Raw genomic sequence first — 27463 nt, 5'->3', positions numbered from 1 at the left:
TGCGTGCAGTTCTGGTCACCACATTACAGGAAAGATGTGATTGCACTAGAGAGGGTACAGAGGAGATTTACAAGGACGTTGCCGGGAGTAGAGAATCTTAGCTCTGAGGAAAGTCTGGATAGGCTGGGTCTGTTTTCCTTGGAACAGTGGAGGCTGAGGGGAGACCTTATTGAGGTGTATAAATTTATGAGGGGCATAGATAAAGTGGATAGAAAGTATCTATTTCCCTTAGCAGAGGGGTCAAAAACCAAGGGGCACAGATTTAAAGTAATTGGGGGAAGGTTTAGAGGGGATTTGAGGGGAAATTTCTTCACCCAGAGGGTGGTGGGGGTCTGGAACTCACTGCCTGAAAGGGTGGTAGAGGCAGGAACCCTAACCACATTTAAAAAGTACTTGGATGTGCACTTGGGATGCTTTACCCTGCAGGGCTACGGACCAAGAGCTGGGAAGTGAGATTAGGCTGGATCGCTCTTTGTTGGCTGGCGCGGACACGATGGGCTGAAATGGCCTCCTTCCGTGCTGTAACTTTCTATGATTCTAAGTGGCAATAATCGATCCTCACAGTCACATTATGATTGAATTATTATTTGTGAGTGTCGCTGTATTGTACAGTTATTATTCACAGAATAGATTCATAGAGACTTACAGCACAGAAGGAGGCCATTCGGCCCATCGTGCCTGTGCCGGCTCTTTGAAAGAGTCGTCGTGTTTAGTCCCACATCCTCACTTTTTGTCCGTAACCCTGTCAGTTGCTCAAGTTCCCGTCCAACTCTGCTTTACAATTATTAACGGAATCAGCTTCCACCATCTTTTCAGGTCGAGTGTTCCAGATCCCCACAACTCTGAGCAGAAACATTTCTCCTCATCTCTCCTCTAGATCTTTTGCCAATATTTTTGAATCTTTGACCTCTAGTTATTGACCCACTCACCAGAGCGAATGTTTCTTTCACAATTTATTCTATCAAAATCGCTCACCATCTTGAAAACCTCTATTAAATCACCTCTGAACCTTCTCTGTTCCAAGGAGGACAGTCCGAACTTAGAACATAAGAAGTAGGAGCAGGAGTCGGCCATACGGCCCCTCGGGCCTGCTCCGCCATTCAATAGGATCATGGCTGATCCGAACCTAGACTCACATCCACTTCCCTGCTCGCTCCCCGTAACCCCTAATTCCCTTATCAGCTAGGAAACTGTCTATCTCCGTTTTAAATTTATTTAATGTCGCAGCTTCCACAACTCTCTGAGGTAGCAAATTCCATAGATTTACTACCCTCTGAGTGAAGAAGTTTCTCCTCATCTCAGTTTTGAAAGGGCAGCCCCTTATTCTAAGATTATGCCCCCTAGTTCTAGTCTCACCCATCAGTGGAAACATCCTCACCGCATCCACCTGATCAAGCCCCCTCACAATCTTATATGTTTCGATAAGATCGCCTCTCATTCTTCTGAATTCCAATGAGTAGAGGCCCAACCTACTCAACCTTTCCTCATAAGTCAACCCCCTCATCTCCGGAATCAACCGAGTGAACCTTCTCTGAACTGCCTTGAGAGCAAGTATATCTTTTCTTAAATATGGAAACCAAAACTGTATGCAGTATTCCAGGTGTGGCCTCACCAGTCTGTCAATATGCTTCTATTATGATCTCTTGATCTGTGGCCATAAAAACCTTCAGTCTCAGCCCTTATTATAGAATAATAGATGGAGTATATTCTTTGTGGCTTACACAATACTGCCTGAGCAATTTGGACTTCTGCTTAAAGCTCAAATCATAAGGCAGTAGAATGTACCAGGACAACCCTACTGGATTATTAATTTCAATTAATTTTATTACTTTTCCAACCTCTCCTCATAACTGAAGTCCCTCATCCCGGGTAACATCCTGGTAAACCTCCTCTGGGCCCTTTCTAAGGCCTTTACACCTTTCCTCAAGTGTGGGGCCCAGACTTGTCCACAACACTCCAGCTGAGGCCTAACCTGTGATTTATGAAGTTCCAGCATCATCTCTTTGCTTTTATATTCTATTCCTCTGTTTATAAACCCAAGTAACCGGTTATTGGTTGTTTAATATCTGTGGGGCACTGGGGCACTTGCCTTCATGGGTTTTGCTCCCGTCTGGTGTCATTGGGGAAACTCAGAGTCACCCCTACAGGTGGTGAAAAATGGCCCAATCTCTATCGGATGACAAAGGTGAGGAGAAATGTTTTATCTCAGAGGGTTGTTGGGATCGGGAATGCTCAGGGAGCGGGTTAATGAACCCCAGGATCCCTGATAGCCAGCCAGGATCTTGTGCTGCTGCTGTGCCAGAAGAGAAGAGAGGAGAGGACAGGTGAGGTCTCTCTCTCTCTCTCTGCGTCCATGAGGAGAGACCACATCTGTTGCTGCTGCAGCTACTATTGGGGTGCCAGAGGAGAGGAGAGACCAGGAGACCAGACCAGAGCTAACAACAAAGGGAAGCCATTCCATCACTGCTTCCCCAACTGGTCTCCATTACAGGAGAGGGAGAGAGGGGAGAAAAACGAACATCCTACATCTGTTCAGAAGGAGGGAGAGCCGTTGGAGAACTTCTACAGGTGGGTGTCTCATGGTGCACTCTCAAAAAGACTTTGTATTTAAGTGGGGGGGAGGAAAGAAGAAGGAGAAGAAAACATCTAGGGGTGTGTGTGAGTGTGTGTGGCTCTTGTAAAAACTAGGCCACACACACCACCAGCAAACACCCCTCCCTATTGCTTGACCTGGGACAGCTGGAGCTGCCCAGGCGAAGTCATCATTTAATTATCACATCGTTAAGACCTGGTGGTGGACTGAGCCTGGGCATCTCCAGCTTTATTTTCCCAGGTGAAGACATCTTCTCCCCCCACAAGAAGACCATCAATAGAGACTTATTTTTCAGAGAGTGCACCCCTGCGAGCACCCACCCACGATCTTGAGTGGAGACCCAGCCCCTGCGGCCTCCCTCCTTCCCACCCCCCCTTTCTCTCTCTCTTTGTCTCACTCTAAAGAGGCACCTCATATCCATTAATTGCCCATTGAGCAAAGGGGAGAAGGCCCCTCTCCCAATTTAATCAACAAGGGGAGAGGTGCGCCTTCACTTTATAAGCTCCCTCTGCTCAGGGAAAACAACCACTGAGGCCATTAAGATCGCCAGGCCTGTGACTTGGGTGGGTGTAGCCCTTTATAATAAGCACCCCACGATGGCGACCACATCATCGCCGGTGATGGGGCCAGCAAGGTCATACCCAAGTGTGGCAGCCACGGCCATGGCTGCTCCCGCTGCCCCGTCACCTTTCCGCCTTCTCACTAAAAAACACGGGGTGAAGAGCTACACTCACCCCAACATGACTATCGAGGCATGTGTGAAGGCCATGGCTGAGGTTGTCGGCCCTTCAGCCAACATCGCCGCCTCAAAAATGTATGGCAAGGCTGTGTTCTTCCTGGCATCGGAGCGGGCGGTGTCCCTGGCCGTAACCAAGGGGCTCACCGTGGGCGGGACCATCCTGCCGATGGATCCTCTCGAGGCCACCATGCAGAGGATCCTCTTATCAAACGTCCCACCCTTTGTTGCGGCTGAGTTCCTCCCCCACCTACGTCAACTGGGGGAGGTGAGGTCGGGGATCACACCGATCCCGCTCGGATGCAGAGAGGCCAGCCTCCGGCACGTCTTCTCCTTCCGGCGCCAGCTTTTTGTTCAGCTGGCGTGGGAGGAGGACACCGAGGGCACTTTTATTGTGTGCCACGAGGGGGCTGCCCTCCGTGTCTTTTGGACGTTGGACGGTGTGCGGTGCCACGCCTGTAAGGAGGTGGGGCACGTACGAAAGAACTGCCCCGCCTCCAAGGCCGCCAGATCATCTGAGGCGGCCAAGGCTGGCACCGCCACCGCTCCCCGCCCCCGATTCTGTCTGCGCGTCCTCAACACCTGATGCGTGGTCGACGTCAGAGGCCAACGCCATCACAGCCCCCGGCGGGGGGGAGGGAGAGCGTCCGAGCGAAGGGAAGGTGCAGAAGCAGATGAAGCACTTTAGGGCAGGTCTCCACGGTGAGCACACGGATATGGACGATCTGCTGGAACTTACGCCCACATACCTTGCGCTGGTGGCGGTGGAGTCTCGGAGTTTGGGGGGCCTCGTGCCCAGGCCCATGATCGCAACCGCTGAGGTGGAAGAATTAAGACCTGCGACCGGACTCGGGCTCGAAGGACCCGAGCAACCTGCTCGATGGGAGGGAGCGGATGAGGCGGCCTCGGTGGGTATGGAGGTCTCCAGCCTTCGTGTCTCTCCATAACAAAAAGGAGGCGCGAGTCCCTGGGAGAGGACCACGAGAGACAATGTCCCTCCTCGCGGAGGGAATTGTCACCCGCCGTGCGTGCTGCGCCCCCCCCTACTATTACCATCATCTATATTCAGCAGGAGTTGCCTGTCCCTCGGGAGGGTACGACAGATGAGTCTGTCCCGCCTGTGCCTCCCAGGGATGGGGAAGAGACCCTGTGCATTGGGGGGGACCGTGGATCTACCCGCGGAGGAAATAACAAAAGAACCATTACATCTCGCCATGTTGGGCGCCCTGGAGACTGGGGTGGGCGAGGCCAGTGAGGCTGAGCTCACCCAGGACAGTCTGGACCATTCCCAGGCGCTGCTCGACATGGCCGAGGAATGTATTCAAGCTCCCCAGTCCGCTGGGTCGGTGGCTGATGGTGGTGAGGGGGAAGACCCCCTGACTCCGTCTCCGATGTTGTCACCGGGGATGTTGGGGGAAATGGGGATAGTGTACTCCCCGGCTTCCCCATGCACCCCGGTGCCTGGGGTGGAAGGGGAACCCGAACCGCCGCTGCCTCCTGACGCGGCAACTCCGGAGGAGCCCAGGGAGGAATCCTCTGCCGCCAATCCTGGGGGTGGGATCAAGACAGAGGCGGGTCTGGCTGATGATGACCTCCCAGAGGAGGACGGGGACCCGGCGGAGAGCACCGAGGATGAGTCAGACTCCGTCACCAGTGAGGCAGCGGATACCCTCGTGCCCCCCTCCAGGTCCCCCATCATCCCCATTGTGGAACTCCGGGACTTCCTGGCTGCATGCCGGGATCGCCCTGGCAAAATCCGGATGGCCCTAGACAGATGGTCAGATCTGCCGCTGCTCGTCGGCTCTGTTCGTGCCGCTGTCAAATCCATGGGTGCGGACGAGGGCGCGGGGCTGTGCGAGCAGCGTCAGATCAGCAAGTTCCTCGCTGGACTGTTGAGGGAGTGGCGGTCGACAAACGGCCGCTCTCCCTCCTCCCGTTAGGTTAAGTAGAGGTTGCACTATGCTCTTGCCATGAAGATAACCATAGCCAGCCTCAACATCAACGGCAGCAGAGATGCACGCCGTAGATTTAATAACTTCTCGGTCCTCCGGGACGGGAGGTATGCGGTGTGCTTCCTGCAAGAAACCCACACCGTTCCGGAGGACGAGGCCACGTGGCTCCTGGAGTGGCAAGGAGGGGTCAGCATGAGTCACCTCTCCAACTATTGCAGCGGGGTGGCTATCTTGCTGGCACCGCATTTTCAGCCGGAGATCTTGGGGGTCAAGAAGCACGTGCCGGGCCGTTTGCTCCAGGTCACTGTTCACCTGGGGGGCATGCCGCTCCATCTAGTGAATGTGTACGTCCCTCAGGCCGGTGCGCAGCAAGTGCGCTCCTTTGAAGAAGTGTCTGCTCTTCTGGGCTCCATCGACGTCGGCGAGTGCGTCATCCTTGGGGGGGGGATTTTAATTGCACCCTCGAGGCGAGGGACCGTTCGGATCCCCCGTACAGCCTGGCGGTGATGGAGAAGTTGAGGGACCTGGTCGGGTCCTTCGACTTGGTGGACGTCTGGCAAAATCTCCATCCCGACTCCAGCGCCTTCACTTACGTGAGGTCTGGAGGAGGAAGGTCCAGAATTGACCGCCTTTACATTTCCCGGGCGTACGTCTCCTGCATTCCGGCGGCTTCCTTGCGGCCGGTGCTGTGCATTGACCACCACCTGGTGTGGGCGGAGCTCGTTCTGTTACACGCACGGGGGGTTCCGCGTACTGGCATTTTAACAACCTGCTGCTGGAGGACGAGCGGTTCCAGGATTTGTTTCATTGGTTCTGGGCCGACTGGAGAAGGAAGTGGGGGGGCTTCCCCTCCTTGAGGCTATGGTGGGACGTGGGCAATGCTCACGTCCATCTCTTCTGTCAGGAGTACGCGAGGGGGTCGACCAAGAGGCGGGAGGCCCAGGTCGGGCGGTTGGAGAGGGAGGTGCTCGACCTGGAGTCCCGTCTCGGTCAAGTCGTCAATGACCCGGCCCTGCAGAAGGTGTACGAAGAGAAGAAGGGCGCGCTGAAGGACCTACAGCTCGTCGAGTCCCGAGGCGTGTATGTGTGGTCGCGGATCCAGATCCTCCGGGACCTGGCCCGTGGCTCCCCCTCCTTCTACCCGCTGGAAAAAAGATGGGGGGTCCGTAAGCAGCTCTTGGGGCTGCTGGCCGATGACGGATACCTGGTCTCGGATCCGGAGGGGATCAGCGCGGAGACCCGGGCCTATTACGGAGCTCTGTTCTCTCCGGATCCGTCCAGCAAGGATGCACGCAGAGTTTTGTGGGAGGACCTGTTGAAGGTCGGCCTGGAGGGCGCCGAAAAATTGGACGCTCCGCTAAGCTTGGCGGAGCTGACCGACGCCCTCAGCCAGCTCTCGAGGGGAAAGTCCCCGGGGCTGGATGGGCTAACCGTGGAGTTCCACAGGGCATTCTGGGACGTCCTGGGGGGTGACTACGCGTGGGTCCTGGGGGAACATCTGGCAACCGGGGAGATGCCCCTCTCGTGGCGCAGGGTGGTCATTGTCCTGCTGCCTAAGAGGGGCGATCTCAGCCTTTTAAAAAACTGGTGCCTGATTTCCCTCCTTAGCACGGATTGTAAAATTATTGCCAGGGCCATGTCTGCCCGCCTTTGCACCATGCTGGCCCACATGATCCACCCCGACCAGTCCTACACGGTCCCAGGCCGGACTATCCACGATAACATCCATCTGGTTCTGGACCTGGTCCACCATTCCCAGAGGCCTGGTCTGTCGGTCGCCTTCCTTTCCCTGGATCAGGAGAAAGCATTCGACAGGGTGGATCACGGGTATCTCTTCGGGACTCTGCGTGCATTCGGGTTCGGGATGCATTTCGTCACTTGGATCCGACTTCTGTATGCCGCCGCGGAGTGTCTGATTAAAGTTAACGGGTCTTTGACGGCGCCCCTTCGCTTCGGGAGGGGGGTGCATCAGGGATGCGTCAGTTATACGCCGTCTGCCTGGAGCCTTTCATGCGCCTCTTGCGGAAGAGGTTGACGGGACTGGCTGTGCAAGTGCTGGGCATGGAAGTCGTCCTCTCGGCTTATGCCGATGACGTGCTCCTCATGGTCACGGATCCCGCTGACTTGCGGAGGATGTGAGAATGCCAGCAGATTTACTCGGACGCATCCTCCGCCAGGATCAACTGAGAGAAATGTTCTGGACTCCTGGTGGGCCAGTGGCGGGTGGACTCCCTGCCGGAGGAGTTCAGGCCCTTCGCCTGGAGCACCACGCACCTCCTCTACGTCGGAGTCTACCTCAGCCCAACCGAGGACACCTGGCCGGTGAGCTGGCAAGAGCTGGAGGCCAAAGTCACCGCTCGCCTAGGACGGTGGACAGGACTGCTCCGAGTGTTGTCCTATAGAGGTCGAGCGCTGGTCATAAACCAGCTGGTGGCCATGTTGTGGTACCGGTTGGTCACTTTGATCCCGCCCCCTGCGTTTGTCGCCAAGATGCAGAAGAAGTTCATTGACTTCTTCTGGGACAAAGGGAAGCACTGGGTCTCTGCCGCGGTTCTGAGTCTCCCGCTTAGGGAGGGTGGTCAGGCACTGGTGTGCCTTCGCACCCGGGTGGCAACTTTCCGTCTTCGGACCCTGCAGAGATAACTGTACATCGAGAATCCTCCTCGATGGTGTGTGCTGGTGACGTATTTCTTCTGCCAGCTGCACGGCCTCAACTATGACACGCAGCTCCTGTTTGTGGAATTGGGCCATACGCATGCCTACCTGCGGGAGTTGCCTGTCTTCTACCAGGAACTGCTATGGGTCTGGAACAGCATCGCCTCCAGGCAGAGTTCCCCCCATCAGGAGTGGCAGCTCTCCTTCAGGAGCCGCTGCTCAGGAATCCGCACCTCCGTGACCGCTGGATCGGGCGGCTGGCGGAGGGCAGGGCTGTGCCTGGTAAGGTGACCAGGGTCGGGGACCTGCTCAATGGCGGAGGAGCTGATGCAGCACCTGTCCTGGGCCAACGTCCAGCTCGCGGCCAAAGCCATCGAGACACTGAAAGTGGCACTGGGCCCCGACTCCATTAGGTATATCGAGGAGGCTCAGGCACGTGGGGCGATCCCATCCTAACTGACCCCTGTTCGGATGGAATTCCTCATCGGCGCGCAGCCCCAAAACCCCTCTCAGGAACCGGCGCCTCACAGCTTGAGCCATCTCGGAGAAATGCCCTCCGTGTCTTTTAGTTCTGCGCAGAGGGGTTTCCTGTACGGGCTGCTCCTGCACACTCTCCACTTTGTCATCTTCGCCTGCCGTCCGGACTCGCCTTGGCGTGCCATCTTGCCATCCGGTGGAGGCGGAGGTCCCCAATGGAGGGCTCTCTACACGGGAGTTCTCCTTTGTTCTATTGGGGACTTGGCCTGGAGGGTGTTGCATGGAGCAGTCCCGTGCAATAAGATTTTAGATAAGTTCACGGACTCCCAGTCCTCTTGCTATTTTTGCGGCCTAGAGGAGTCTGTGTTCCATGTTTATGTGGAATGTGAGAGGTTGCAGCCCGTTCCATTATTTGAAGGGGCTGCTCCTCGATTTTTGGCTGCACTTCAGTCCCACGCTCCTGATCTACGGCCACCCAGTGCGGAGGAGAGAGGGCAGGTCGGAGGACCTCCTTGTGGGACTCCTCCTGGGCCTGGCCAAAGTGGCCATAAACAGGTGCAGGCAGTGGGCGGTCGGGGGGGGCGTCGTTTGGCCCAATTGCCTGCCTCTCTTCCACGGCTATGTTCATGCCCGGGTGTCCCTGGAGATGGAGCACGCGGTGTCTGCCGGCATGCTTGAGGCCTTCCGAGACCGGTGGGTGCCGCGGGGACTGGATTGCATCATCACCCCGGCCAATGTGATTTAAATTTAATTTGATAAGTTTTTTTAATTAATCTAGTGTTTTTCAGCTTCTTTACAGTCCATTTGTTCAGCTGGGAGAGGGGGAGGCTCCGCTCAGCGATGCAGAGAGCCCTGCAGATGGAGAAGAATGTTGACCAGAGTCTGCTGGATCTGCACAAACTCTCCATTGGGAGCGCCGACCCTCAACTGTGTGAATTCCTGGAGACCCACTATCTGGATGAACAAGTGAAGATGATCAAGAAGCTTGGAGATCACATCATTAACTTGAAGAGGCTGGGACCCCTGCCTTGCAGGCATGAGGGCTTGTGACTTTGTACAAAGAGCCGAGACTTGAGCTCTGTGAATGTCATTAAAAAAATAATAATAATAAATAAATTGCGGGTAGGCCGCACCGCAGGGTTTATAAAGTTGGAGAATGGTCTCAGGCCCGATTGAGATCCAGCGGCTGAATGTGTTCCGCCGGACGGCAGCGGTGAGGCTTTTTCTCGGTGACAGGCCCGGGTTACGTGCCGCCATCTTGGTGAAGGAAAGACAGACCGGTTCTACCTGCAGCAGGGCGCATGCGTGGCCATCTTTATACAGGAACAGAGAGTGGGCAGGGCTTCAGGGTCCCAGTGACCAAGAGGGACAATCATTGATTCTCACTCTGCACACAGCGGGTGTAGAACTGAACCCAACCAGAGTAGAGGGAGGGGGAAAACTGGGAGTGGAGGAAAGAAATGTTGGAGATGGTGCGATGGGTTTGGATTTCAGCACGGGGGGAGGGAGAGTGTGTGGGACGGGGATTTACAGCTTTGGGGTTAAAATGTGTTATTTTGGTCATATTTCTAGATTTGCCATTTTCTGCCCACCGGGCAATCACAGTGCACTGACCAACACCTCAGCTTGTCAGAATAGGGCAGGTGGAACCGAGCCAGAGGCAGCTCTGGGACTTCAGCTTCTGAGCATTAGGTTGGGAAAGAAGAATTCCATTTTTTATTCGGCCCTGGCGAGCACTGCCCCCCCTCCCACAATTTTAATATTTTGATGCATCTGTCTATTTATATACTAGGAATGTTTTAATTGCTTTCACAGCAAAATGCATTTACTATTAAACCTCCACAGAAGCAACTGTGGTAACAATTGAATAAAACTCAGAGAGTTGTCGGGATCTGGAACGCTCGACCTGAAAAGGTCATGAGCTGATTCCATCAATGATTTTAAAAGGGAGTTGGGCGGGTACTTGAGGATGAGGATCTTACAGGGTTACGGACAACAAGCAGGGATGTGGGACGAAGCACGAGTGCTCTTTCTAAGAGCCAGCACAGGCACGATGGGCCAAATGGCCTCCTTCGTGCTGTACTTTTCAATGATTCTATGAAAACAGAACCAAACAAAGAAATGATCTTCCTTGGTTATTGATCATTTCACTAAATTTCAACAGAGTTCTCTATACACCAACAACAACTTACCTTTATATAGAGCTTTTAAAACATCTCAAGGCACTTTACAGTAGGGTAATAAGACAATAATCGACACACATACTTTGTGGTCCAGTGCACTGACACAAAGTTCCTTCACAACTGTAACAATTTTATTGCAGTTGCTGTGAAGGCTGCGCTCACTCTGCTCGTACACCTGGTCTCCAAAGGAGGCAAAACAGGACTAATGCTGCCGAGCTCAGCTCTTTTTGATCAGAAAATATCAACTGTTTCGCCTCGCCAGGAAATGCACAAAAGAGGCAGCAGTGCTGATTGGCTGCCCAGGAAAGTCCTATTTAGATTAAACTCCTTCACCCAGAGGGTGCTGAGAATGAGGAACTTGCTGCCACAGGGAGTGGTTGAGGCGAAGAGCATGGATGTATTTAAGGGGAAGCTGGATAAACACATGGGAGAAAGGAATAGAAGGCGATGCTGATAGGGTGCGATGAAGAGAGATGGGAGGAGGCTCGTGTGGAGCATAAACACCACATGGACCAGTTGGGCTGATTGGCCTGTTTCTGTGCTGTACAATCTGTGTAATTCTATGTAATAAGAGAGGAGAGAATGTTCCATAGAAACTAGAATTATCTGTTCCGAATTTTAATCCTGAACTTGCAGTGATGTCTTTTACAGGAAATATCATCGGCCTTTGAATGTGGAAGGAGAAATGTTTGCTGTTCTGTCTGTGGGAAAAGATTTCAAAGATCGGTGTGACTGGAAAAGCACCGAGACACACACACCCGAGTGAGAGTGTTCCTGTGCACTGACTGTGGAAAGAGCTTTAACCAGTTACACAGTCTGAAAAAACATCGCACCATTCACAGCGGGGAGAAACCGTACACGTGTTGTGTGTGTGGACGAGGCTTCAACCGATTGTCCAACCTGGAGACACACAAGGACACCCACACCATGGAGAAACTGTGGGAATGTGGGGACTGTGGGAAGGGATTTAGCTCCCCGTCCCAGCTGGAAACTCATCGATGCTGTCACACCGGGGAGAGGCTGTTCACCTGCTCCAAGTGTGGGAAGGGATTTAGTCAGTCATCCCACCTTCTGACACACCAGCGACTTCACACTGAGGAGAGACCATTCAGTTGCTCTCACTGTGGGAAGAGGTTCAGGCAGTCATCTCACCTCATTGAGCACCAGTGCATTCACACTGGGGAGAGACTGTTCACCTGCCCTGTGTGTGAGAAGGGATTAACTAATTCATCCACCCTGCTGATACACCAGCACATTCATACTGCAGAGAGGCCGTTCACCTGCCCCGTGTGTGAGAAGTGATTCACTAATTCCTCTGACCTTCTGAGACACCAGCACATTCACACTGGGGAGAGGCCATTCAACTGCTCCGTGTGTGGGAAGGGATTCAATCAGTCATACAATCTGCTGACACACCAGCGAGTTCACACCGGGGAGAGGCCGTTCACCTGCTCAGTGTGTGAGAAGGGATTCAATCAGTCATCCAACCTGCTGAGACACCAGCAAGTTCACAAGTGACTGCAGAGGTTCGATTCTGCTGTTATTGCTGCTGTTAATCACATCCAGGACTGAACCATGTTCATTCTGACAGTTGGGGTTTGTTTCTGCTGATGTTAATAACCCCTATAACTGGGCTGGATTTTAATATTCTGGATATATAGCTGATTGAATTGTCGGGGCTGCAGTGTCCCTTTAAGTACTGCTGTCTGATCTTTCCCCTTAATTTCTGATGAGTGTTCATGAAATATTTTACAATAAAATTATGAACTTTTACGTCAATCGTATATTAATCTTTGCTATAAAATCTACAATTCATTGTCTGAAAGATTCCATTGATTATCATCTCCAATTAGAAAGTGCTGATTAATCCTCGCTAACAACTCTTACCGACTTGCACATTACACACAGTGGCACCTCCATTATCCGCCAGAAAGAAGGGGAATGGGAATCGGTGGAGAATCGAGAGTCCCAAATGTTGCCCCTCCCATCTGGTAAAGCAATCCCCTCGGCACGGGAATAGAGACAAGTCCAGTTATAGTGACGGGATGAGTTAAAGGTATTTACTCAGACGGGCGGAAGGTGGGAAGTGGTGTTCCACGGGGATTGGTGCTGGGACCACTGTTGTTCACCATTTACATAAATGATTTGGACTTGGGAATCAGAAGCACAATTTCAAAATTTGCTGATGACACTAAATTGGGGGGTGTAGTTAATACTGAGGAAGACTGCGATAGCATCCTTGTAGAATTATTCAGTTGTGTTTAGTAAATAGCAGCATCTTTTAATTTGCTTTGACTGATCACATCACTATATAGTTATGTGAAAAACAGAAATCATTAAAAGCTCCCAATTTCAGAATTGTTAGATTCAAACTCAACTTCTTCCAAGTACAATCTAACATTTCAAAAATTGTAATGGATGTAGGCGAGATATTAGGACTGTTGTCTAACACAATCCAAACACAGTGACACACAGACAGATGGGCAGGTGTAGCTTCACAGCGAATCCTTTCAAGCCTCACTAAAAAGTGGCAGACTGGCAATCCATTGTTCACTAATGGAGTTGTGATCTTTGTAAATTAAGAAATGGAAATGTGTCAAAGAGTTAATTAACAGAGTGGGGCATCATCTCCCTTTGATTTCTATTTCTGACACCAGGCAACAGAAAAAGGTCATTACAACACGACATAAACAGACTCTTCAGGTGTGAGGCATCAGACTTCAGAACAACACGTCTGCCAGCTCTGGCCACAAACCCCAGTACAGTCAACCTTTCAGCAGCTGCAGCCCTGATTAAATAACTAGTAGTTTAACATGTCTAGTAGAGCTTTTGTATCAAAATAGAAGAAATGTATTTGTGACACACACACAATTAATAATTCAATCACAATGTGATTGTGAGGATCGATTATCGCCTCTTGATACCTTCCGTGCCCACCGGTCGAGGAAGGTATCACCTGAACCGGTGGACACCGCCTGCTCCCTCTCCAGGGCCACCCGGGCAGGGACAAGACCATGGGAGAGAGGCAGGCAGCCAGAGTGACCCCATCCTGGGCCTACAAATTGCTGTTTTCGCCAGGCCCAAGAGCAGGTCCAGGAGATTTTCCTCCCACTTACCCACCCCCCTCCGCACCGGGCGGGCAAAGATTAGGAGCGTGGGGCTAAAGTGTAACCAAGAGTTGAGGAGCAGCCCCTTCAGGGAACTACACAGGGGCTGCAACCTGTCACACTGAATATATACACGGCCCGTGGACTCCTCTCGGCCACAGAAAACACATCTGGGCTTGGAGTCCGGAAAGGAGCTTAAACTGTTGCACACGACAGCTCCCTGCAACAGTCTCCACCCCAGATCCCCAATGGTGCTGGGAAGGACTCCCACATAGAGAGCCCTCCATTGGGGACCCTCGCCTCCGTCAGACAGCAAGATGACCCGCCAGTCTGATTGAGATTGGGCAATAAACAAAATTAATCAATAAATGACACAGAAACCCGAGTCCCCGGATCCTCAGCCCTGGTGTGAAGTACGCTGGCCACCAATTTTCCGTTACTAACTCGCACCTCAGGCCCCGCCCAGTCTGGTTTAATTACTAAATGTTTCCTAACTCGGGTTCAGGCCTGTCATTCTGAGGGGAACAAGGCCTCATTTATTGGTGTGTCCCACCCAAGCGGCCGTTAATGGCTTTAATAAACTGGCAGCAAGGTTTTTTTTTAAAGGTGGAAAGAGGTGAAAAACGCAACTAGCGATGCCTCAAAACTCACGGACAGAGAAATCCACTTCATCAGCGCCCCTGCCACAGGACTCAATATCCACCCCCTCCACCACTGGTGCACTGTGTCTGCAGTATGTACGGTCTACAAGATGACCATGGTTAGGCCGTGTGGAGTCAAGGGCCAGGCAGCAGAATGGATGGAAAGATCGCAACAAACTTCCCTTAACTCCAACCCTCTGATTTCAGTTTTGTAGCCATCTTTCCATCCATTCTGCTGCCTGGCCCTTCCCTCCACACGGCCTGACCTGGGTCATCTTGTCGATCTTACATACTGTTATGGATAGCAAGCTGGTCACAAAACAGAAAACAGAGAGTAGGGGTTAAGAGTAGCTACTCAGACTGGCAAAAGGTGGGAAGTGGTGTTCCACAGGGATCGGCACTGGGATCACTATTGTTCACCATTTACATGAATGATTTGGACTTGTGAATCAGAAGAACAATTTCAAAGTTTGTCGATAACACCAAATTGGGAGGTAGAGTTAATACTGAGGAAGACAAAATGCAAGAAGACATTAATAAATTTCAGAATGGGCGTGCAATTGGCAAATGAATTTCACTGTAGATCAGTGTGAGGTGGTGTGTTAATGAATTTCACTGTAGATCAGTGTGAGGTGGTGTGTTAATGAATTTCTCTGTAGATCAGTGTGAGGTGGTGCGTTAATGAATTTCACTGTAGATCAGTGTGAGGTGGTGTGTTTTGGTGGGAAGAATAAGGAGGCCACTCACTACTTGGACAAGGGGTGAAATTGGGTTGCTTTGTGCCTCCCGCTATATTCAGCGGGAGGTTAGCGGCAGAGGTAGTCGGTAGCTCTCTGCGGCACTGCACCGCCGGCAATGACGTCATCACCACGCGCAGCACCCCGGCTGCAACCTTGGGTTGCGACCCCTGACCTACCGCCGGACGATATGACCGACAGGGTCAGGGGTCGTTTCTGCAGCCGCGGCAACGCCACTTAAAGGGCAGGTGTCGGGCGGTAACTTTATTTTTTGGCCGACTGCCAGCACCTGTCCCCTTCCCCTTTCTTCTTCGGGGTGTCGGCCGCGATCGCACAGCCCGGCGCTCCTCTTCATCCGACACCCCACTCCCCGGTGGTCCAGCAGGGCCCCAGTGTGCGCAGTGCTAGGCCCCTCCCCTTTAATCAGGGGGGGGGGGGAGGTCTGCTATGACATGGTGCTTTGTGCCGACGGGCGTGGCGCTGTTACACGCAGAGCCATGAAATTCACTGGTAGCAACTCAAGACGGAGGGGAGCGCTTCCAGTAGCACCCTGCCTCCTGCTTGGGGCGCTACCGCTGAATTTAATGCGCAGGGGCGCTAACTTTTTTGGGGCGCTAAAATTAGCCCCGGTGACGTTAGCGACCCAAAGGGGGCGCCACCGAATTTCCCCCTAAGAGTCTAAATGGGCTGGAGGAGCAGAGGGATCCTGGGACACAGATACACAAATCACTAAACGTAGCAACACAGGTTAATAAGGCCATTAATAAAAAGCACTGGGGTACATTCCGAAAGGAGCCTTCTGTTCCGTGTCTAGGAGCTCTGACCCATGGCAGAGAGCGGCTGGGACACGTTTCTCACACGCCTTGAGATTAACCCGCACGGCAACTTTGCTGTCAGTGAAGAGAGACAAGAAAGACCAAAGTGCCGTTTGCCCCTCTCAGTGTGGCCCTGAAGGACTGTGTCCAGGCTGGAGTTCTGTTCCTGCCGTACGATCCTCCCCCAGATTGTCCTTTCTGAGCTCCAGCCAGGTGATGCTAAACACTCAGGTGGGAAAGACAAAAATCTACAACAATGTGTTTAAAACAAAGTTGATTTATTTGACATCTATCCAGAATATTAAACTCCAGCCCAGTTCCCGGAGTTATTAACATCAGTAGAAACAATCCCCACCTGGTCAGAATGAACATGGTTCAGTCCTGGATGTGATTAACAGCAGCAACAACAACAGAATCCACCCCCTGCAGTCACTTGTGAACTCGCTGGTGTGTCAGGAGGTGGGATGAGCTAGTGAATCCCTTCCTACACACGGAGCAGGTGAATGGCCTCTCCCCGGTGTGAACGCGCTGATGTGTCAGCAGGTTGGACGAGCGAGTAAATCCCTTCCCACACTGAATGCAGGTGAACTGCCTCTCCCCAGTGTGAACTCGCTGGTGTGTCAGCAGATTGGATGAATCAGTGAATAACTTCCCACACTCAGAGCAGGTGAATGGCCTCTCCCCGGTGTGAGTGCGCTGGTGTGTCAGCAGGGTGGACGAACGAGTGAATCCCTTCCCACACATGGAGCAGGTGAATGGCCTCTCCCCAGTGTGAGTGCGCTGGTGTATAGTGAGCTCAGATGATCGCCTGAACCCAGTCCCGCAATGCGAGCACCTGAACGGTCTCTCGTCAGTGTGAACATGTTGATGGCGCATCAGTTCCCTGGAACCTTTAAAGCAATTCCCACAGTCCGAGCAGTTAAAAGGCCTCTCATTAGTGTGAACTCGCTGGTGTATCAGCAGGTTGGATGAATGAGTGAATCCCTTCCCACATTCAGAGCAGGTGAACGGCCTCTCCCCGGTGTGAACATGCTGGTGTATCAGCAGGTTGGATGACTGAGTGAATCCCTTCCCACACTCAGGGCAGGTGAATGGCCTCTCCCCGGTGTGAGTGCGCTGGTGTGTCAGGAGGTGGGATGACTGAGTGAAACCCGTCCCACACTCGGGAGAGGCCGTTCACCTGCTCCCGGTGTGAATGCGCTTGTGTCTCGATAGGCCAAAGGGTTGGCTGAAGCCTCGTCCACACACAGAACACGTGTACGGTTTCTCCCCGCTGTGAACGGTGCTTTTTGCTTCCATGTTCAGAGGCCGATGATATTCAGATCCGATGAGTCGAGTGACGGTCAGATCTTGACGTGATGTTTGGTTTGAGTTTCCTGTCTGCAAATCCTCCCCTTCCAGTGCCCTGTAAAATTAATTTAAAACAGGGAGCTTGAGAGACAACCCACAAGAAAACAAAGGCAGGTTGTGAAATTGAGCTCAGTGAATCTGGTCATTTGTGGGGCCGGCACTAGAAAAAAGTGACCATGAAAGCTGCCGGATTGTCATAAAAACCCAACTGGTTCATTAATGTCCTTCACGGAAGGGAATCCGCCACCTGGTCTGGGCCTACACAAGACTCTGGCCTCTATGGGAGGAGAGAGAGAGCGAGAGTGAGGTGGGTGTGGGAGGGGGAGGGGGCGAAGGAAAGGAACTTTATACATCTGCAACTCGACCAGAACTTTGATAGAACATCCCAAACCCGCGACCTCCACCACCTAGAAGGACAAGGGCAGCTGTTGTATGGGAGCACCATCACCTCCAAGTTCCCCTCCAAGTCACACACCATCCTGACTCAGATATATTCATCGTTGCTGGGTCATAATCCTGGAACTCCTTACCGAACAACATTGTGGGAATACCTTCACCACACGGACTGCAGTAGTTCAAGAAGGCGACTCACCACCCCCTTCTCAATGGGAAACTGGGGATTGGCAATACAGGAAACTTTCGTTTAAACGGAGGTTAAATATCCGGAATGCTCTATCCACCGGCAAAATTCAGGAGTCGGTTCAGATAACTTTTTTTACTTTTAGCTGCTTTTTTTCTCCATTTGTGGCTCTGCAAGCGTCTAGCTGAAGCTGTTGCTTAGCTACAGAGACGCTTGCAAGCTGCGCTGACTATTGTGAAGCTGTTGCTAAGCAACAGGGTTTGTTGCCTCAGACGGAGTTCAGAAGCGCCGTATCTTTTAACTATAGTGCTCGTTTCTCCGGCAGTGTTGATCGACCGGCACCAGCTCGGTCCCGTCAGTGCCGGACACCAGAAAGTTTCCTGTACTTGCTGCTCTTGCAAGCTACACCCACATCCCAAGAATGAATTAAAACAAATCTGTAGGTGTAAACTGGATTAAAAGCCTGTACAGAAATACTTGTTCCTAAAACAATACTCTTTTACATTGTACGGACAGTGTCTGTGTAACAACCTAATCTCCCCTAGAATCCACCTCCCTTGACAGTCTCACATTGGAAATTGTTGGGTCCTCCTGGGCTCAGAAGTACTGGGGGTTAAACCCAGCAGCTTCTCCTCCATCTCAAACTGAAACATAGAAACAAAGAAGATAGGAGCAGGAGTAGGCTATTCGGCCCCTCGAGTCTGCTCTGCCATTCAATGCGATCATGGCTGATCATCCAAATTCAGTCCCCGGTCCCTGCTTTCTCCCCATACCCCTTGATCCCTTTAACTTTAAGAAACATATCCAACTCCTTCTTGAATCTATTTAATGTATTGGCCTCTACTGCCTTCTGTGGTAGAGAATTCCACAGGTTCACCACACTCTGGGTGAAGAAATTCCTCCTCATTTCTGTCCTAAATGGCTTACCCCGTAACCTTAGACTGTGACCCCTGGTTCTGGACTCCCCGACCATCAGGAACATCCTTCCTGCATCTAGTCTGTCCAGTCCTGTCAGAATTTTATAAGTTTCAATGAGATCCCCTCTCCTTCTAAACTCCAGCGAGTACAAGCCCAATCGTCCCAATCTCTCCTCATACATCATTCCTGCCATCCCAGGTATCAGCCTGGTGAATCTTCGTTGAACTCCTTCCATGGCAAGAACATCCTTCCTCAGATAAGGCGACCAAAACTGCACACCATACTCAAGGTGTGGTCTCACCAAGGCCCTGTACAACTGCAGCAAGGCACCCTTGTTCTTGTACTCAAACCCTCTCGCTACGAAGGCCAACATACCATTTGCCTTCTTAACCACCTGCTGTACCTGCATGCTTATCTTCAGCGACTGGTGCACAAGGACACCCAGGTCTTGTTGCACTTCCCCTTCTCCCAATCTATTGCCATTCAGATAATAATCTGCCTTCCTGTTTTTGCCACCAAAATGGATTACCTCACATTTATCCATGTTATATTGCATCTGCCATGCTTCTGCCCAATCACACAACCTGTCCAAATCATCCTGTAGTTTCTTGGCATCCTCCTCACAGCACACACGCCCACCCAGCTTTGTGTCGTCTGCAAATTTGGAGACATTACATCTAGTTCCCTTGTCTAGATCATTAATATATATTGTGAATAGCTGGGGTCCAAGGACCGATCCCTGCGGTACCCCACTAGTCACTGCCTGCCATTCAGAAAAAGACCCGTTTATTCCAACTCTTTGCTTTCTGTCTGCCAACCAGTTCTCTATCCAAGCCAATACCTTGCCCCCAATCCCAGGTGCCTTAACTTTACACACTAATCTCTTATGCGGGACCTTATCGAAAGCCTTCTGAAAGTCCAAATACACAACATCCACTGGTTCTCCCTTATCTATTTTACGAGTTACATCCTCAACAATGAAGCAACAAAAAGACCTACACAGGCGGCCAGGGACCTACCTTCCGTCAGCCTGCAATAAAACTCTTCCCCACAGCCGCTGACTAATGGCGGCCGCAGCACCCACAATTCACCACGCCCCAGAAACCGCTCTATCCAATGTGCTTATTTACCCGCTGAGAGTGCGTATGCTCCCCGGGGCCGCGGGCCATTCTGGGAGCCTGGCTCCTGTTCTTTTTCCTGAGTCGGACTCAGTGGAACTGGCTGAAGAAACCGGGAAGCGGCGGCTCGGATGGGGGAGGTGCTGCACCCTGGGATTCCTGGTGCCGGAGCCCTGGCCGCACGTCCGCCGGGCCCGGCCGCTCTGATTCTGATTGAGTTTTTGATGAGGTAACAGAAATGGTTAATGAGGGCAATGTGGTTAATGTGGTGTACATGGATTTCCAAAAGGCGTTCGACAAAGAGCCACATAATAGGCTTGCCAGCAAAGTTGAAGGCCATGGAATAAAAGGGACAGTGGCAGCATGGATACGAAATTGGCAAAGTGACAGGAAACAGAGAGTAGTGGTGAACGGTTGTTTTTCGGACTGGAGGAAGGTATACAGTGGTGTTCCCCAGGGGTCGGTACTAAGACCACAGCTTTACTTGATATATATTAATGACTTAGACTTGGGTGTACAGGGCACAATTTCAAAATATGCAGATGACACAAAACTTGGAAGTACAGTGAACAGTGAGGAGGATAGTGATAGACTTCAAGAGGACAGACAGGCTGGTGGAATGGGCGGACACGTGGGAGATGAAATTTAACGCAGAAAAGTGCAAAGTGATACATTTTGGTAGGAAGAATGAGGAGAGGCAATATAAACTAAAGGGTATAAGTCTAAAATGTGTGCATGAACAGAGAGACCTGGGGGTATGTGTGCACAAATCATTGAAGGAGGCAGGGCAGGTTGAGCAAGTGGTTAAAAAGCATACGGGATCCTGGGCTTAATAAATAGAATCACCAGGCAGGAGTGTTCCCTCCCAGTCGGGGAACACTTCAGCAGTCAAGGAGATTCAGCCTCCGATCTTCGGGTAAGCATTCTCCAAGGTGGCCTTCGAGACACACGACAACGCAAAATCGTCGAGCAGAAACTGATAGCCAAGTTCCGCACCCATGAGGACAGCCTCAACCGAGATCTTGGGTTCATGTCACGCTACATGTAACCCCACCTGATGCAGGGTCATCCAGACTCGAGTCGACATTGGCTTGTTCTCTCTACACAGATGCGGCCAGACCTGCTGTGATTTCCAGTCAAAAAAAATGCATCTGCAATATTTGACCCCTTGTGACCCCACCTCATTGTTCTTTGATGTAATGTTTCCCTGACTGACCTGTTTGGACACCATTCACACCTTTGACTGCTGTGATTATCTCTCTGCCGAGGTGTGATAAATGGCAGTTGGAAAGGTTACCTGTAAACATCTGACATGATTCTCTGACTATATAAGCTGTGTCTTTATGCATTTCTCAACTTCACCTGAAGAAGGAGCAGCGCTCCGAAAGCTTGTGATTTCAAATAAAGCTGTTGGACTATAACCTGGTGTTGTGTGACTTTTTACATTTGTCCACCCCAGTCCAAATCCGGCATCTCCACACCATTAATAAATAGAGGCATAGAGTCTAAAAGCAAGGAGGTTATGATGAACCTTTATAAAACACTGGTTCGGCCTCAACTGGAGTATTGTGTCCAATTCTGGGCCCCGCACTTTATGAAGGATGTGAAAGCCTCAGAGAGGGTGCAGAAAAGATTTACAAGAATGGTTCCAGGGATGAGGGACTTCAGTTACGTGGATAGACTCGAGAAGCTGGGGTTGTTCTCCTTAGAGCAGAGAAGGTTGAGAGGAGATTTGATAGAGGTGTTCAAAATCACGAGGGGTCAGGACAGAGTAGAGAGAGAGAAACTGTTCCCATTGGCGGAAGGGTTGAGAACCAGAGGACACAGATTTAAGGTGATTGGCAGAAGAACCAAAGGCGACATGAGGAAAAACTTTTTTACGCAGCGAGTGGTTAGGATCTGGAATGCACTGCCTGAAAGGGTGGTGGAGGCAGATTCAATCACAGCTTTCAAAAGGGAATTGGATAAGTGCCTGAAGTAAAGAAATTTGCAGGGTTACGGGGAAAGGGCGGGGAGTGGGACTAGCTGAAGTGGTCTTGCAGAGAGCCGGCACGGGCTCGACGGGCCGAATGGCCTCCTTCTGTGCTGTAACCATTCTATGATTCTATAAAATATTAGAAAGTTTGTTCCACAGAAGCACGAGGTTTATCTGCTTTTATTGATGAATTTAAAAAGTCTCGATTAAAACCTGAGCCAGTGTGTTGTGAGCCAAAGAGCCTTGTGTCCAATGAGGGGAATAAAGGCCCACAGCCTCCCCTGGCCCTGAACAAGGGACTGGAGAAACTCACGGCCCTGCGGATCAGACAATCAGCCGGCGCTAGTCCCGCCCCTCGAGCTCCCCGATTGGTTGGAGGACCCGCCGCTGGCTCGCTCCTCCAGCCCCGCCCCGCTCGCTCCCGATTGGTCGGAAGCTCCCGTCAATCAGGCCGCGAGCCCAGGTCATGTGTCCCCGAGGAGATCATGTGCTCCGTCCAACTGCCGCCGCTCGGTCCGGGGCCTTGCCGACTCAGGTTTTTCTATTTCTCTTTATTCTCTCCCGATCCACCCACCCCCCCCCCCCACCCCACCCCGCGCAATTCTCCACCCAATTGGACCGGAGAAAACTCACTTTGCGTCACCGATCGCGACTCTGGAACCGACACCAAGGCCTTTCCCCGGAATGGCCCGCGCCGACTCCGTCCGGCAGGATCCGAGTGCGTAGGCGCAGCTCCGTGTGGGTGAGGGGGGGTTGGTGTCCTCTGGGCATGCGTGGTTGTTGCCCTTCGTGACCGGGAGGGGTCGCTGTGCCGGACTCGGCCCAAACCGCCGCCCCGTGTACGCATGCGCGGATGCTCGGCTGTCAATCAGCCAGAAGAGGGCGCTGGTGAGACCAATGACGTAAGAAAGACTTGCATTTCTATAGCGCCTTTCACCACCACTGGGCGTCCCAAAGCGCTTTACAGCCAGTGAGGTAGAGTCACTGTTGTAATGTAGGAAACGCAACAGCCAATTAGCGCACAGCAAGCTCCCACAAACAGCAATCTGATAATGACCAGATAATCTATGTTTTTTGTTATGTTGATTGAGGGATAAACACATTGGCTAGGACACCAGGAATAACTCCCCTGCTCTTACTCAAATAGTGCCATAGGATCGTTGACGTCCACCTGAGAGAGCAGACGGGGCCTCGGTTTAACGTCTCCTCCAAAAAACAGCACCTCCGACAGTGCCGCACTCCCTCAGTACTGTACTGGAGTATCAGCCTAGATTTTTGTGCTCAAGTATCTGGAGTGGGACTTGAACCCACAACTTTCTGACTCAGAGGCGAGAGTGCTACCCACTGAACCACTGGCTAACACTAAAGAACAAGCAGTTCTGACGAAAGGTCATCGACCTGAAACGTTAACTCTGTTTCTCTCTCCACAGATGCTGCCTGACCTGCTGAGTATTTCCAGCATTTTCTGTTTTTGTTAAAGAAACAAGGGAGTGATTGCTGACAGGAAGAATGTTGGGTCATCCTGCGCATGCGCACCTCCCTGACGGCTGAGGCGAAACACCGACTCGCCCCCACCTGAGCCGCTCACATGTACCAGATGTTGTGGCTTCGTAAGCGCGCCCGATGTTCCAACCACGGGGTTTTGTGCGCTGAGCATGCGCATCGTGGACCGATCGGGACGGGTGATTGTAGAGCAGGAGGGAGAGCGTGGGGGCCATGAGCACATGCGCGGGACTCAGTCAACAGAGCGCTTTCTGCAGCGCCGGGGGCTTGTGGGTATTACAGCCGCCATTACTGCTGATCCTTTCAACCAACCTGTGTAGCAGCTGGGGCCTGAAAATCAGCTTCACTGCCCCTAGGTTCGGAAAGGGGAAAATTAAACAACGGTTTGCCTCTGATCCTTTTCTGAACTCGATTTACAGGGTTATAGAAGTGGAGCAGTTACAGATGGGAAGCTCAGACGAAACATCACGTCAAAATCTGACAGAGTCGCTCGATTCATCAGGACCTGAATATCATCGGCCTTTGCACATGGAAGGAGAAAGCAGCGATGACAAACCGCACGTGTTCAGTGTGTAGACACGGATTCAGCCAATCGCCTGACCTGGTGAGACACGTGCACCGTCACACCAGGGAGAAACCGGGTAAAGGTGGGGACGGTGGGAAGGGAGTCAGTTCCCTGCCTGCATTGGAAGTTCAACGGCGCAGTCACACCAGGGACAGTCCATTCACCTACTCTGTGTGTGGAAAGGGATTTGTTTGTTCATCCCACCTGCAAACACACCAGCGAGTTCACACTGGGGAGAGACCATTTCAATGTCCTGACTGTGGGAAGAGCTTTAAAAGCCCTGGGGAACTGAAGCGACACCAGCTTGTTCACACTGATGAGAGGCCGTTTACATGTTCTGACTGTGGGAAGAGCTTTAAAAGCCCCGGGGATCTGAAGGGACACCAGTGCCTTCACACTGTGGAGAGGCCATTCACCTGCTCCGTGTGTGGGAAGGGATTCTTGCAGTCCTCCACCCTGCTGACACATCAGCTTGTTCACACTGATGAAATTCCATTTAAATGTTCTCACTGTGGGAAGAGCTTTAAAATCCCCCAGGAGCTCAAGCAACACCAGTGAGTTCACACTGGGGAGAGGCCGTTCACCTGCTTCGTGTGTGGGAAGGGATTCACTCAGTTATCCACCCTGCAGACACACCAGCGAGTTCACACTGATGAGAGACGCTTTAAATGTTCTGACTTGTGGGAAAAGCTTTAAAAGCCTTGGGGAGCTGAAGAGACACCGGCTCCTACACGCTGGGGAGAGGCCGTTCACCTGATCCGTGTGTAGGAAGGGATTCGCTCGGTCCTCCAACCTGCTGGCCCATCAGCGAGTTCACACTCGAGAGAACCCCTTTAAATGTTCTGGCTGTGGGAAAAGCTTTAAAAGCTCCAGGGAGCTGAAGAGACATCGGCTCCTATACACTGGTGAGAGGCCGTTCACCTGCTCTGTGTGGGGGAACGGATTCACTCAGTCATCCACCCTCCTCACACCAGCTTGTTCACACTGACGAGAGACCCTTTAAATGTTCTGACTTGTGGGAAGAGCAATAAAAGCTTAAGAACCTTAAGAGACACCAGCGTGTTCACACTGATCATAGAATTTAACAGCACAGGAGGAGGTGATTCGGCCCATCGAGTCTGTGCCGGCTCTTTGAAAGAGCTTTCCAATTTAGTCCCACACCCCAGCTTTATCCCCAGAACTCTGCAAACTAGTCCTCTTCAAGGACATGTCCAATTACTGTTTGAAAGTTCCTGTGGAACCTGATTCCAGCATCCTTTCAGATGGTGCGTTCCAGATCTTAACAACCCTCTGTGAAAACAATTCTCCTCATTTCCCTCTAGTTCTTTTAACAACTATTTTAAATCTGTGACCTTTGGTTACCGACCCACTTGCCAGAGTGAACAGTTTCTCCCTACTTGCTCGATCAAAACCCCTCATCATTTTGAACCCCTCTATTAGGTCTCCTCTTAACCTTCTCTGCTCTAAGGGGAACAATCCCAGCTTCTCCAATCTCTCCACATAACTGAAGTCCCTCATCCCTGGTACCATCCTGGTCAACCTCCTCTGCACCCTCTCCAAGGCCTTGACATCCTTCCTAAAGTGTGGTGCCCAGAACTGTACACAAGACTCCAGTTGAGGCCAAAACCCTGCAGCTGTACAAAACCCTGGTTAGACCACACCTGGAGCACTGTGAGCAGTTCTGGGCACCACACCTTAGGAAGGATATATTGGCCTTGGAGGGAGTGCAGCGTAGGTTTACCAGAACAATACCTGGACTTCAAGGGTTAAGTTACGAGGAGGGATTACACAAATTAGGGTTGTATTCCCTGGAATTTAGAAAGTTAAGGGGTGATCTGATCGAAGTTTTCAGGATATTAAGAGAAACAGATAGGGTAGATAGGGAGAAACTATTTCCGCTGGTTGGGGATTCTAGGACTGGAGGCATAGTCTAAAAATTAGAGCCAGACCTTTCAGGAGTGAAATTAGGAAACACTTCTACACACAAAGGGTGGTAGAAGTTTGGAACTCTCTTCCACAAACGGCAATTGATGCGAGATCAATTGTTAATTTTCAATCTGAGATTGATAGGTTTTTGTTACCCAAAGGTATCAAGGGATATGGGCCAAAGGCGGGTGTATGGAGTTAGGTCACAGATCAGCCATGATCTCATTGAAAGGCGGAACAGGCTCAAAGGGCTGAATGGCCTCCTCCTGTCCTGATACAAAGATGGGTGGGAAAGCAAGTTGTGCAGAGGACTCAAAGAACCTGCAAAGGGATATAGACAGGCTAAGTGAGCGGGCAAACATTTGGCAGATGGAGTATAATGTGGGAAAGTGCGAGGTTATACACTTTGGCAGGAAAAATAAAAAAACAAATTATTATTTAAATGGAGAGAGATTACAAAATGCTACAGTTCAGAGGGACCTGGGGGTCCTTGTGTATGAAACACAAAAAGTTACCATGCAGGTACATCAAGTAATCAAAAAGGCAAATGGGATGTTGGCCTTTATTTCAAGGGGGTTGGAGTATAAAAGCAGGGAAGTCCTGCTACAACTGTACAGGGTATTGGTGAGACCACACCTGGAGTACTGCGTACAGTTTTGGTCTCCTTATTTAAGGAAGGATATACTTGCATTGGAGGCAGTTCAGAGACGATTGACGAGGTTGATTCCAGAGATGAAGGGGTTAACTTATGAAGAAAGGTTGAGCAGGCTGGGCCTATACTCATTGGAATTTAGAAGAATGAGAGGTGATCTTATTGAAACATATAAGATACTGAGGGGGCTCGACAAGGTAGATGCAGAGAGGATGTTTCCCCTCGTGGGGGAATCTAGAACGCAGGGGCACAGATTCAGAATAAAGGGTCGCCCTTTTAGAACTGAGGGGAGGAGGAATTTCTTCTCTGAGGGTCGTAAATCTGTGGAATTCTCTGCCCCAGAGAGCTGTGCAGGCTGGGTCATTAAATATATTTAAGGTGGAGATAGACACATTTTTGCAAGATATGGGAGTGAAGGGTTATGGGGAGCGGGCAGGGAAGTGGCTTTGAGCCCAAGATCAGCCATGATCTTATTGAATGGCGGAACAGGCTCGAGGGGCTGAATGGCCTCCTCCTGTCCTATGTTTCTCACTAGTGATTTGTAAAGGTTTAGTGTAACTTCCTTGTTTTTGTATTCAATGGCCCTATTTACAAAGCCAAGTATCGCATACGCTTTCTGAAACCTCACCAACTTGCCATGGCACTTTCAAAGATTTGTGAATATGGACCCCCAGGTCCCTCTGCTCTTGCACCCCCTCAAAATAGTCCCATTTAGATTATACGGCCTCTCCCTGTTGTTTCTCCCAAAGTGCATCACTTCACACTTATCCTCATTTAATTTCACCTGCCTTGTGTCTGCTCATTTCACAGTCTGTCTCTGTCCTCCTGAAGTCTGCTACTACTATGCTCACTATTTACTACGTTGCCAAGTTTTGTATCATCTGTAAACTTTGAAATTGTACACCTATACCCAAGTCCAGGTCAGTTATATATAACAAGAAAAGCAATGGTCCTAATCCTGACCCCTGGGGGAACCCACT

The 27463-nt window shown here is 51.3% G+C and overlaps 1 protein-coding gene across 1 annotated transcript in view; it reads right to left on the bottom strand.

The window, feature by feature from the left end:
• LOC147091935 (uncharacterized) overlaps nucleotides 1–27463 on the bottom strand; it is a 162128-nt gene that overhangs the window by 120213 nt on the left and 14452 nt on the right. Inside the window, exon 2 of the mRNA XM_085976645.1 lies at nucleotides 16338–17012. Coding sequence (XP_085832771.1) covers nucleotides 16338–17012 — 675 coding nt within the window. The remainder of the gene's footprint in view (nucleotides 1–16337; nucleotides 17013–27463) is intronic.

The sequence above is a fragment of the Somniosus microcephalus genome, unplaced genomic scaffold, assembly GCF_052327205.1.
Source record: "Somniosus microcephalus isolate GS21.2 unplaced genomic scaffold, FLI_Smic_1.0 unresolved_chr3, whole genome shotgun sequence".
In the NCBI taxonomy this organism is placed as follows: domain Eukaryota; kingdom Metazoa; phylum Chordata; class Chondrichthyes; order Squaliformes; family Somniosidae; genus Somniosus; species Somniosus microcephalus.
The sequence above is the reverse complement of the archived record's forward strand: the minus strand, read 5'-3'. Positions and strand labels throughout refer to the sequence as shown.